The 12,148-nt window shown below is 43.6% G+C and overlaps 1 protein-coding gene across 1 annotated transcript; it reads right to left on the reverse strand.

Moving 5' to 3' along the window:
- Nucleotides 1–7,319: 7,319 nt before the first annotated feature.
- CD248 (CD248 molecule) lies at nucleotides 7,320–10,202 on the reverse strand. The gene has a single exon (XM_044269987.1). The coding sequence runs from the start codon at nucleotides 9,792–9,794 to the stop codon at nucleotides 7,683–7,685; it is 2,112 nt and encodes a 703-aa protein (XP_044125922.1). The 5' UTR covers nucleotides 9,795–10,202; the 3' UTR covers nucleotides 7,320–7,682.
- Between the last annotated feature and the right edge of the window lie 1,946 nt (nucleotides 10,203–12,148).

The following is a 12,148-nucleotide window of genomic DNA, read 5'->3' on the forward strand; positions in this document are numbered from 1 at the left end:
GACGCGGATGCCAATCTTGTGTGCATCCGTGTTCTTTCACGAACCCATTGAATTGAATGGGTCCGTGAACCGTTGTCCATCAAAAAAATTGGAGTTTTTTGACGGACAGGAAACACGGATCACGGCCGCTGATGAACAACGGTGCATTTTCTGAGTTTTCAAGGGACCCATTGAAAGTCAATGGGTCTGCAGAAAATCACGGAAAACGGAACAACGGCCACGGATGCACACAACGGTCGTGTGCATGAGGCCTTAATCTGAGGAAAAACACTACAGGGACATTTATCACACACTGAACTCCAGGATGCTGGCTTAAAAAAGTTGCAAAATAAGGATTTACAACTTTGGGGTCACTTGAGAAAAATGTATTTTTTGCACGTTTAGGGTATTTTCGGACGAGCATGTCCAGTGAGGAAAAACACTCTTGTGTGGGTGCAGGATTTCCTATTATGGACACTGTTTCTTTTATAGAACCACATGAATTTATAATGATTTATAAAGTTGTGTGTCTCTGTCCGACCTTACATCTACTAAATTATGCTGACAGCATTATGTCAGTCCTGTTAAAGGAGCAGTGTCCATAATGGGAGCGTGTTTTCCGTACTGCACACACTCAAATTACCCTTTTACCACTAACTCCTGTTTTTAAAACTGTGTGGAAATCTGGGCATGATTACTGCAACTTATTTAAAAAGAAGGTATTCGGGGTTCTCTGCTGGCATGTATCTACAAGGTGGCATTGTCAAGAGCCTCGTGGCAATCGGCTCCATGGTCATCTGTTCAAGGCAGCAAGAAAGCAAAACCTAAAAACAGGGCCGTCTTTAATATTGATTGGACCCTGGGCAAAAATTTACTTGGGCCCCCTGGATCCCACCTTCCCACACCTTAGCAGGCAATCACGCCCTCCACCACAACACACACACAAAAAATCCACACATCTGGTAGAGTCCAGTGAATGACTGTAAATACTTCCAGTTCTGAAGAGTCCAGCGGCTCAGGATCAGTGCTCTGGGCAGCTGGGCTCAGGCTGGAAGTGGGCACCGCTCTGCAGGAAGGAGACCAGGGCTCGGCTCACCCTAGTGTTACAGTGCACCCCAACACCCCACAGTATGCAGTATAGCACCCCACACTATACAGTACCCCACAGTATATAGTAGAGCAGTATAGCAGCCCACAGTATACAGCACCTCACGGTATACAACACCTCACTGTATACAGCACCCGAAACTATACACGATACAGCCCCCCACACTATACAATACAGCAGTATAGCACTCCACACTATACCACACCCACATTATACAGCCCCCCACACTATACAGTACAGCAGTATAGCACTCCCCCCCCCACTATACAGCCCCCCCCACACTATACAGGCCCCCCACAGTATACAGCCCACCACACAGTATACAGGCCACCCCCCCCCCCACAGTATACAGCCCACCACACAATATATAGCCCACCACACAATATACAGCCCACCACACAGTATACAGCCCACCACACAGTATACAGCACCCCACTATACAGTAGCTTACAGTATATTAACATAACAGCCCCTGTCACCTTTTTCTGATGTAATCTTTACACAAAAAAGCTCCACAGTTAACTTCTGCAACACTCCACAGGACCTGTGATGACCTCATAGCCATTTGACCAGTAATTGCTAGGTTACTGGTCACATGGTAATGATGTCATTAAGGTCCTAGATCAAAACTCATTAAGGTCCTAGAATTAAGATCATTAACACAGCACGATCATGATGCCTGTGTAGCCGACAGCCTGACACCCGGGGCAGTAGCTAGCAGGGCTCAAGAGGCAGCTGCCTTGGGCCCCCCAGGAGCAACTGGGCCCAGGGCAGCTGCCCCTTTTGCCCCTTGGTAAAGACGGCCCTGCCTAAAAATCTGTAAAGCAAAAACCCAGGTAGATAAGGATATGTTGTGGTGCAAAACAAGCCTGCAAAGATTCCTGTAGAGATGAACAACACAATAATCTATAGGATATCCATTGATTTATTGCAAAAGGATGTTCTGATTATTCCTGAAATCAGAAAGTAACTTGCATATCCTGAGCATGGCCAACCTCCTCCTGACTTTTCATGTGACTCCGACCATCTGGTCAAAAGTGATAAGAACAGCACTAGGAAGAATAGGACAATGTGAAAGATAGTATGGGCTTGTTGATATACCGAGTGCTAAAACCAGGCTCCTGTAACCCAGAACCCATGAAAAGAGCGAAGAACAATTGCAAATACAGCTAGCACTTAAAATAAAATACTGTGTGCTACAGCATTTTACATTTTTTCTGGCCAGTATACTACACCACACAAGACTAAAAATAGAGACACGTATCTCTCCTAAGGGACAGGACAGAGCTATACGTATAAGGCTACTATCACACTAGCGTTCGATCGGATCCGTTCTGAACGGATCCGATCATAATAATGCAGACGGAGGCTCCATTCAGAACGGATCCGTCTGCATTATATTGGCAAAAAAAAGCTAAGTGTGAAATTAGCCTGAGCGGATCCGTCCAGACTTTTACATTGAAAGTCAATAGGGGACGGATCCCCTTCAAACGGAGCTCACGAGCGGACAGCCGAACGCTAGTGTGAAACTAGCCTAAAAGGGAACAACCTACCACAACCGCTATCTGGGAATTTAATTAACTATGGGATATGTTGGAGTCTATATTTGAGATAATATACGTGCCTTTTATGATTTCTTAGAGTACTTTCACACTTGCGACAGGACGGATCCGACAGGCTGTTCACCCTGTCGGATCCGTCAGCTATTTTGCCGTGCCGCCGGACCGCCGCTCCGTCCCCATTGACTATAATGGGGACAGGGGCGGAGCTCCGGCGCAGCATGGCAGTGAAAGTCCGACTTTTAAGTCCGGCGGCCTCTCACCGCGAACTGCCATACTGCGCCGGAGCTCAGCCCCGTCCCCATTACAGTCAATGGGGATGGAGCAGCGGTCCAGCGGCACGGCGAAATAGTGGAAGGATAGATCCGACAGGGTGAACAGCCTGTCGGATCCGTCCTGCCGCAAGTGTGAAAGTACCCTTAGATGTTTTATATTATGTGCTATTTGGTCAACAGTATTTTATTTTGATCTTTTTTTTTTTTTACAGGCTACAGCTACAGGCCTTTTTACAGGCCTGAAGGGGAAAAGCATGATAAAGGGATTCTCCCTCTTTGGTGTTCTTTAAATCCACGTGACATGTGCTCCTCCCTTTTAGGGTCCATTCACATGACTGTGTCTGTTTTGCGGACTGCAAACTCTGGATCAACAAAACACGGACACCGGCAGTGTGCGTTGCATCCCGTATTACAGTGCAGACCAATTGACTTCCATGTGCTTCCAGGTCCATGCGACTTTTCAGAAGATGTTTGGCCACAACATGTGGATCACAAACCCATTGAACCTTTTGCTGTCCACAAAAGGGACACAGTTGTGTGATGGACAATCTGCAGGTGTTCGCAGGGAAATCTGTGCGGTCAATCCACATCAATTGGTGCGGATTTGCATGAGGATTTTCTGCATGTGGATTTTACTCTCCCCATTGAAGTGAATAGAGAAAATCCAGTCAGGAAAAAAATTAACATACTACAGATTTAAATAATCCACACCGTAGTTCAAAACCTGCACAGAAAAAAATCTGCATCATGTACATGAGAATTTCAAAATCTCATAGAATACAATATACATGACCTATGGTGCATATTTTCCACATGCAAATCCGCACAGAAAATCTGCACGCAATCCTGATCCTTAGACTCAATACCTAAAATCATCAATGCAGCGAATTTACTAAACATGGTGCACTGTCTAAGAATACGAATCATAGTTTTAATATTAGACAAATTTACTATTCTGTAAAGTCTAGTGTAAGTTTAAAATCACCTACAAGTTGACATAGCATTACTCCAAAATTGTGTGAAGCTTAGAAAAGCACAAAACAGTTGGTAAATGTGATGCAAAGCATGCATACACACCAGTTTCTGGCACAAAATGTGCCAAAAACTGGTGCATTTTAAATAGTAAATATGCCCAATTGTATTTTAAATTTATGATATTAAGAATCTACAAGAAAAATATACAGTCAGGTTTGAATCTTTAGTCTTTGCAGTAAGTTATAATTGTAGTTTGTTGCATTTTGAAGGGTTTGTCCAGGTGTTTAAAATTGATTACCCTCTACAACCAGAAGCACACCCTCTGTGGGTTTCCCTTGAACAGTCCCTCCTGGTCCTGGAAAGCCCTGCTCTGGACTCCCCTCCTCCTACCGCCATCGATCCGGACCACATCTCCATTATCCCATCACTCACTACTACTCTGGAGGTTTAAATATGGGCTACAATCCAGACATACACTTCTTTTTCTTTTTGGGAATCCGGCCTTTCCCCCGGGTCTCCGGACAGATACTTTTCAGTGGTGGATTGCTAATAGATTCTCATCTCTTTACAAGTTCCTGATTAGGGGGAAATTGATTTCATTAACTGACTTCAAAGACAAATATGAACTCCCAGATAATGAATTTTTAGAACGCTTAACGCCTCATCAGAAGGGGTTAAGCTACCATATATGAGGGATTGGGAAGAAGATATCCGGGAGGAATATCCCGTAGCTAAGTGGCACCTTCGTTCACAGACTCTAACTAAGAATTCATGGCAGGTCACTCTGGCGGAAACCTCAATAAAAGTCCTTCACAGGACATATCTAGTACCCTACAGACTACACCGTATTTACCCTGAGGTATCACCTCTTTGCTTTAGGGGCTGTGATGTAGAAGGTACAGACTACGATAATTGATGGTCTTGCACACATGTTCAACAATTTTGGAGAAAAAATTCTCGATTGCTTTCTTCGGTATTGGATTGTACCTACTCACCTTCTCCCTCTCTATGTCTTCTTGAGGACAAACCGCCAGGGATGACTTTTTCCAAATTTAAGCTCTCACAACATATATTATTAGCTGCCAGAATTCATTTTGCCTCTAAGTGGAGATCTAGCTCCTTGAGTTTTCAAGCAGTGATAGATAGGATCAATAGAATCCTCCTCTACGAGAGACTTTCAGCCATTCATATGGATACAAACTAAACTTTTGAAAAGCTCTGGGAGCCCTGGCTGTCCTCTTCCCACTCGGTGGACTATTGATATAGCATGACATTGTAACCTATCATATGCCATATATAGTCACATACAGATGTTCTGAATTAAAAAAGTCACTAAGCTTTTCAAATGCATTACTGTCATACTACACTACCATTTTCTGTTGCCATTGTCTGATCTCCCATTGTATTTGTTGTCATGATTGTACGATTCCATTTGTATTCTACAAAATCTGTACGTTCTTCTATATAATGATAAGCATTTATGATGCTTTTTCTTCATTAAATAAATATTTGAAGCATAAAATTGATTACCCGTCCTCAGAAAGGACCATCAGTACCTGATCAGTCAGGGTCAATGGTTTGAAGAGGCTGCGGCCCTCTGTGAGCACTTAGGGCTCTTCATAGGCCAGTGATATTCATCGGTCATATGGTCAAGCAGAGCCACTAATCAATGACCTGTGCTTGATTAATTGCGAGGAGAGCCGTACCCTTGTCAAGCAGCTGATCAGTAGTGATGAGCCGCAGGAACAATATTCGAATTTGCGAATATTTTTTAGAATATTCATCATATATTCGTGAATTCGAGATTATATTCTTGATTGTGAAAATCGCCAATGTGTTATTCGTGTAATGCGCACGAAATAACGGCGTGTGGTAGGCAACTTTTCTATTGGTTGCTAGGGATGTTGCTAAGCTGGGACAAAGCCTTCTCATTGGCCCACAAGCTAGAAGAAGGGAGGGATGATCACCCGTGATTACTGTGTAAAAAAAAATTATCGTCATTACGAATATATAGCACTATATATTAAATATTCCCAAATTCTCGAAGTGCCGATATTTGCAAAATAATTTGCTTTTTGAATATTTGCGCTCAACACTACTGATCAGCTGGGTGTCAGACCCCCACCAATCAGATGGAGAACTCATTTAAGTGAATGAATTATCATGAGCATTGAAGTTTTCATAATTAGACTCTAAGCACCCAGCACTGTGACTTACGACAAATTACAAATAACTGTACCTATTATTATTATTAGCTAAATATATCACAGATACCAAAGTCTGAAACACAATGTGAATTCTGAGCCAGTCTACACTACTATGATACTTGTACTCACTAGTGTCAGAGAGGAAATAAAAATTAATGCGGCAAGCCTTCTAAGGGTTTTTTCCGGTATTGAGTTCCGTCCTCGGGGCTCAATACCGGAAAAGAACAGATCAGTTTTATCCTAATGCATTCTGAATGGAGTGCATTTTGTTCAGGATGCATCAGTTCAGTCCCTCTTATGTTTTTAGGACGGAGAAAACACTGCAGCATGCTGCAGTTTTCTCTCTGGCCAAAAATACTGATCACTTGCCGGAATGCCGGATCCGGCATTATTTTACATTGAATGGTATTAAGTGTTCTGGCAAAACGCATCCGGCTTTCCAATCTGCACATGCGCAGACGATTAAAAATGCCCAAAAAATTTATAACGATTTTGTTTTTCCGGATGCCACCGGAGAGATGGATCTGGTATTACAATGCATTTGTGAGACGGATCCGGATCCGTCTCACAAATGCATCCGTTTGTGTTCGGATTGCAGGATCCGGCAGGCAGTTCCAGCGACGGAACTGCCTGCCGTAATCCTCTGCCGCAAGTGTGAAAGTACCCTAAAACCCTCTGCAGGCAAATTAGTTCATCTATATTATTGTCTAGGCAAAGGTATGGGTGTTCAATACTGGGTGAAATGGTGTGACAAATAAGACAGAAATAAAACTGCTGTATAAACAATAATCAAAATCCCAGGAACAACACAGAACAAAAGTAAACACATGAACCTTTAAGACTACTTTCACACTTGTGTTCGGGGTTCCGCTTGGGAGTTCCGTTTAAAGGCTCTCACAAGCGGCCCCGAACGGATCCGTACAGCCCCAATGCATTCTGAGTGGATGCGGATCCGCTCAGAATGCATCAGTATGGCTCAGTTTGGCCTCTGCTCTGCTCAGCAGGCGGACACCCAAACGCTGCTTGCAGCGTTTTCGTGTCCGCCTGGCCGTGCGGAGCCAAACGGATCCATCCAGACTTACAATGTAAGTCAATGGGGACGGATCCGTTTGAAGTTGACACAATATGGTGCAATTTCAAACGGATCCGTCCCCCATTAATTTTCAATGTAAAGTCTGGACGGATCCGTCTGAGTACAAATTGGACTTAGATTTTTTTCTGATATATAATGCAAACAGATCCGTTCTGAACGGATACCATCGTTTGCATTATAGGAGCGGATCCGTCTGTGCAGATACCAGACGGATCCACTTCAAACACAAGTGTGAAAGCAGCCTTTGAAAACCAGACAGAAGTGCAACCTTTACATGACAAATAAAAATATGTTAAATGTGGAAAAAATATTGCCTTATATAAAAATACTGGAGAGTGCTTTGACAGAACAAAGAGAAATGACAAGTAAGAAGCAATCATGATATGGAACACAGAATAAATACTCCAACTGCACCAGTGCCCACCCAGGCAGTCCCACACAGCTACAGTATTTTATGATTTACAATCCTCAAATTATCGCATTGATTCAAACGCCACCTTGACTGCTTGGAGTGTCCATACCTGATGGAGGAATACCCTTCTCTGTTCCACTACCTGATACCCAGTGATAGCAGTCAGTGACACTACGGGTTTTTTCTTCTCCTCCACATCTGGTACAGTAAACAATGCCCAGTCCCAACATAATCACTAGAAATACACTCAGAGGAACAAGTAAAGTCACAATCAGCCATCGTGTATCCCTCTTTCCCTTGGACTCTTTGGATGGATAAGGTGAATTAGAATGCAATACAGGAGACACAGCATGTGAATTATATATAGATATGACCATAGGGGCCAAAGTTGTAACTTGTTCTGTTTTTAATGATGTTTGTGGATTTTCATTAAAAATAGACCTGCTAGGGGCCACTGCTGACACCTTGGATATATCCCATGAACTTTTACTAATTGCATTTTTTGTTGTTGTGGGAACATTATATACTATCTTCCCTCCAGGCAAAACATTAGTTTGTGATTGTTCTTTGGGTATTGTTGAGGAGTAGCTTTTACTTGATGCAGTTGTCTCCAGTGAAGGAACATTAAGAGATGTTTGCAAAGTATTTGTTCTGAACATATCATGTTTAAGTTTTGATACTGTAGTGTAGTCTGCCATTCCAGTGGGTTTAGTATTGATTTCCTCATGTACTTCCCAGCTCACTGAAGCAGTCATTGTCTCAAGACTCATTTCTGTAGTTGGCACAATATTTTTCATTCCTTCATTGAAAGTTGGTATAAGTTTATCAGTCTCTGAATTGATTTCCATGTCTACCAGATCTTGCCATCTTATGGTATCAGGTTCTGGATCAAAAATGCTTCCAAAACTGGTCGCTTGAAGATTTGGCTGGTTTCTAGTTTCCCTAAAATCTAATCGATTGCAGCTCACACGATCCACAGCCAGTTCATAGCCTTCATTACAGAAGCATTCAAATCCTCCCACATGGTTCACACACATTTGCTGGCACATACGGGCAAAATGACATTCATCTATATCCACACAGTGCTCAGGATCATCCTCTGAGATAGTAAATCCCAGGTCACAAGAGCATGTATATGAACCTAGGGTATTTTGACATGAGTGTTCACATGTTTCATCATCCTCACATTCATCTATATCTTCACAACTGATTTCATTGGCAGCTAGTTCAAATCCTTCTGGGCATATACATTGGTACACCTTTCCAACCTCTATACACTGATATTGACATGGGCATCTTTGGTTATCAAAGTCCACTGGCTCACAAGAGATTCCATCATCCTGAAGTATATATCCTTCTTGACAAGCACAAACTCCTTCTTCACACAGCTGCTGGCAATCCTGACACAAGTCCTCAGGGTCTTGACACAATGGCTCCTCTTTTTCCCAACCAACAGTGCGATCCTCTTTAAATGTGCAGAGTACAGATATAGCCTGTTGTTGACTTTCACAGGATACCATTGCAAGAGTTCCAAATGGCAGTAGGTCAAGCCAGGTACCCTGGTACCCAAACGGCACAGAATAACTGACATTTTCTCCAGTCAAAATCGGACACATTCCTTGATAGCGATACTTGCATATATAGCCATCAACTGGCAATGTACAAGATCCTTCTGACCATTTAAAATCATCTTCTGGTTTACCATAGCCCAGTCCTATAGCCACACATCTAGGAGCTGAACAGGGACTTGTTGGTCCTGACACCACAGGCTGTGATACCCAATTGGTGAATGCAGTGTCTTGGTCCCCAGTTGTCCAAGTGAACCCACGCAATGGCTTCTGTGGAGCACATTGTCTAGGCTGACGCTGTAGGCCTATCCAAAGCCTTAGCTGAACATCACCACCACTGCGGGAACCTGTTGATGAGGTAAGGAGTTGCTCGATCAAAGCAGCTTCCTGGACGTTTTTTGCGGTCGCTAAATTGCCACCTCTCTCTCGACAGGCTCTCCAAGAGTCAAGGAAAGTCCGTCTCTGGTAGAAAACAGCATAGCATGAGTCACCTGGTCCACAGAGGGCATCATCTTCTCTGAGGTCAATAGAAAGTGAAACAGACAGTAGAATTAAAAGCTGTAAAGTGAGGAATAGCAGATCCATGAAGTTACCTTTTGAACTTTTCCTTTTCTGCATGTGAACAATATCTTTCTCCAGAGTTTTCAGTTGGATTCTTTTCAATGTGGATGATCTCCTGGTCAGGTTAACACGGCCTGGTTGTCTTAGTCTGGAAATAATAGTTGTTTCTATAGTTGATTAAATGTATCTACAAAAGTCCATATAATTAGCAGGGTTAGTTTCATTCTCCCAAACTTCATCCACATTTAATCCTTCTCCTTGGTCTTCTGTAGATTTGTCTTCAGCAATTATTATTTAGTAGATTAAAATTCCAGTATTGTAGAATGGGTTCTTTTTCTTATTGCTGTTCAGTCATATGATAGCCGGTATGTTTAGCATTTGTCATCTCTGTGTTCTTCATCTGCTGTAGCTGCCTACTGCCTGATGCTTTTCACAGAGAGAGTAGTGAATGTAGTAATAGTTCTACTTCTATCTATCTGCCTGTAGACTTGAGTGGGAGGTCTCTCGTTTGCTCTCCCACATGTTCTGTTCCTGTCCCCCACCACCACCCCCCACATCCTTATATGGGCAAAGTTTGTTTCTAAGTTTTTTCTTTTCCTCTTCCCTGTTTTACTTCTGGTCTCAGACCCCCTGAGATTTAGAAAATATTTCTGTTCTGGCAAAAAAAAACAAAAAAAAAACCAGGACGGCTGGGGGTGGGAGACTGAATAGAAAAAAGAATGATTCATAGAAGCAGGACTGGAAAATGAGGGAGGCATGAAGCGAATAAGAGAAGCAGAAAGGGAAATAGAACCAGAAACAATAAAGAAAGGATTCTATATAATCAGAAAAAAGTTATACTGGACTTGGAGATGGCTGAAACAATAATTTCAGATCTAATAAATGAAAAAAGACTAGATCTGGGGCATGCGGCACATTGATAAAAAAAAATTGGTGATTTCATATGAAGCTGCATTCAAGTTGGATGTTGGTTTAATTACACTCTGATTTTCTAACACTGTAGCATGCTTTCACAGTAATTTTTGTGAATTCATAGAGGTGAAGCTCCAGGGCAAAATCAGTAAGGCGTAAGCTATTTCACATGAGTGAGTTTTCCATCCAGATGTGAATCGTCTTGCGAACGGACAGCAGCCAGACTGAATCCTGAACTATTCATTTCAATGTGTATGTGCACATGAGCAAGGTTTATCACTGATCATTTCTGCGTTCAGGAAAAATTGTAGCATGTTCTATTTTTTAAAGCAACCCTGGCCCAATAGAAATGAATGGGGCTTTCATGGAAAATGCAAAGCGTTCAAGTGAAATTCATTTTCATTGATTGGTTGTTAGGCTATGCTTTATTCTTAAATTTTTCTTCACGCACATTAACCACCTCCGGACCGCCTAACGCAGATGTGCGGTCCGGAGGTGGCAGCCCTGCGCAGAGTCACGCATATACGCGTCATCTCGCGAGGGCCGGGATTTCCTGTGAACGCGCGCACACAGGCGCGCGCGCTCACAGGAACGGAAGGTAAGCGAGTGGATCTCCAGCCTGCCAGCGGCGATCGCTCGCTGGCAGGCTGGAGATCCGAATTTTTTAACCCCTAACAGGTATATTAGACGCTGTTTTCATAACAGCGTCTAATACACCTCCTACCTGGTCCTCTGGTGGTCCCTTTTGTTAGGATCGACCACCAGAGGACTCAGGTAGGTCAGTACAGTCGCACCAAACACCACACTACACTACACTACACCCCCCCACCCCCCCCCGTCACTTATTAACCCCTTATAAACCCCTGATCACCCATGATCACCCCATATAAACTCCCTGATCACCCCCCTGTCATTGATCACCGCCCTGTCATTGATCACCCCCCTGTCAGGCTCCGTTCAGACGTCCGCATGATTTTTACGGATCCGATCCATGTATCCATGGATCCGTAAAAATCATGCGGACGTCTGAATGGAGCCTTACAGGGGGGTGATCAATGACAGGCGGGTGATCACCCATATACACTCCCTGATCACCCCCTGTCATTGATCACCCCCGTCATTGATCACCCCCGTGTAAGGCACCATTCAGACGTCCGCATGATTTTTACGGATCCATGGATACATGGATCGGATCCGCAAAACACATGCGGACGTCTGAATGGAGCCTTACAGGGGGTGATCAATGACAGGCGGGTGATCACCCATATACACTCCCTGATCACCCCCCTGTCATTGATAACCCCCCTGTAAGGCTCCATTCAGACGTCCGCATGCATTTTGTGGATCCGATCCATGTATCCATGGATCCGTAAAAAATCATGCGGATGTCTGAATGGAGCCTTACAGGGGGGGTGGTCAGTGACAGGGGGGTGATCACCCTGATCACCCCCTGTCATTGATAACCCCCCTGTAAGGCTCCATTCAGACGTCCGCATGCG

Source organism: Bufo gargarizans, chromosome 10 (genome assembly GCF_014858855.1).
Source record: "Bufo gargarizans isolate SCDJY-AF-19 chromosome 10, ASM1485885v1, whole genome shotgun sequence".
Classification (NCBI taxonomy): Eukaryota; Metazoa; Chordata; class Amphibia; order Anura; family Bufonidae; genus Bufo; species Bufo gargarizans.

Excerpts from the sequence above, each read along its gene's own strand:
- CD248 (XM_044269987.1), bottom strand. The coding sequence starts at position 9,794 with ATGCAGAAAAGGAAAAGTTCAAAAGGTAACTTCATGGATCTGCTATTC.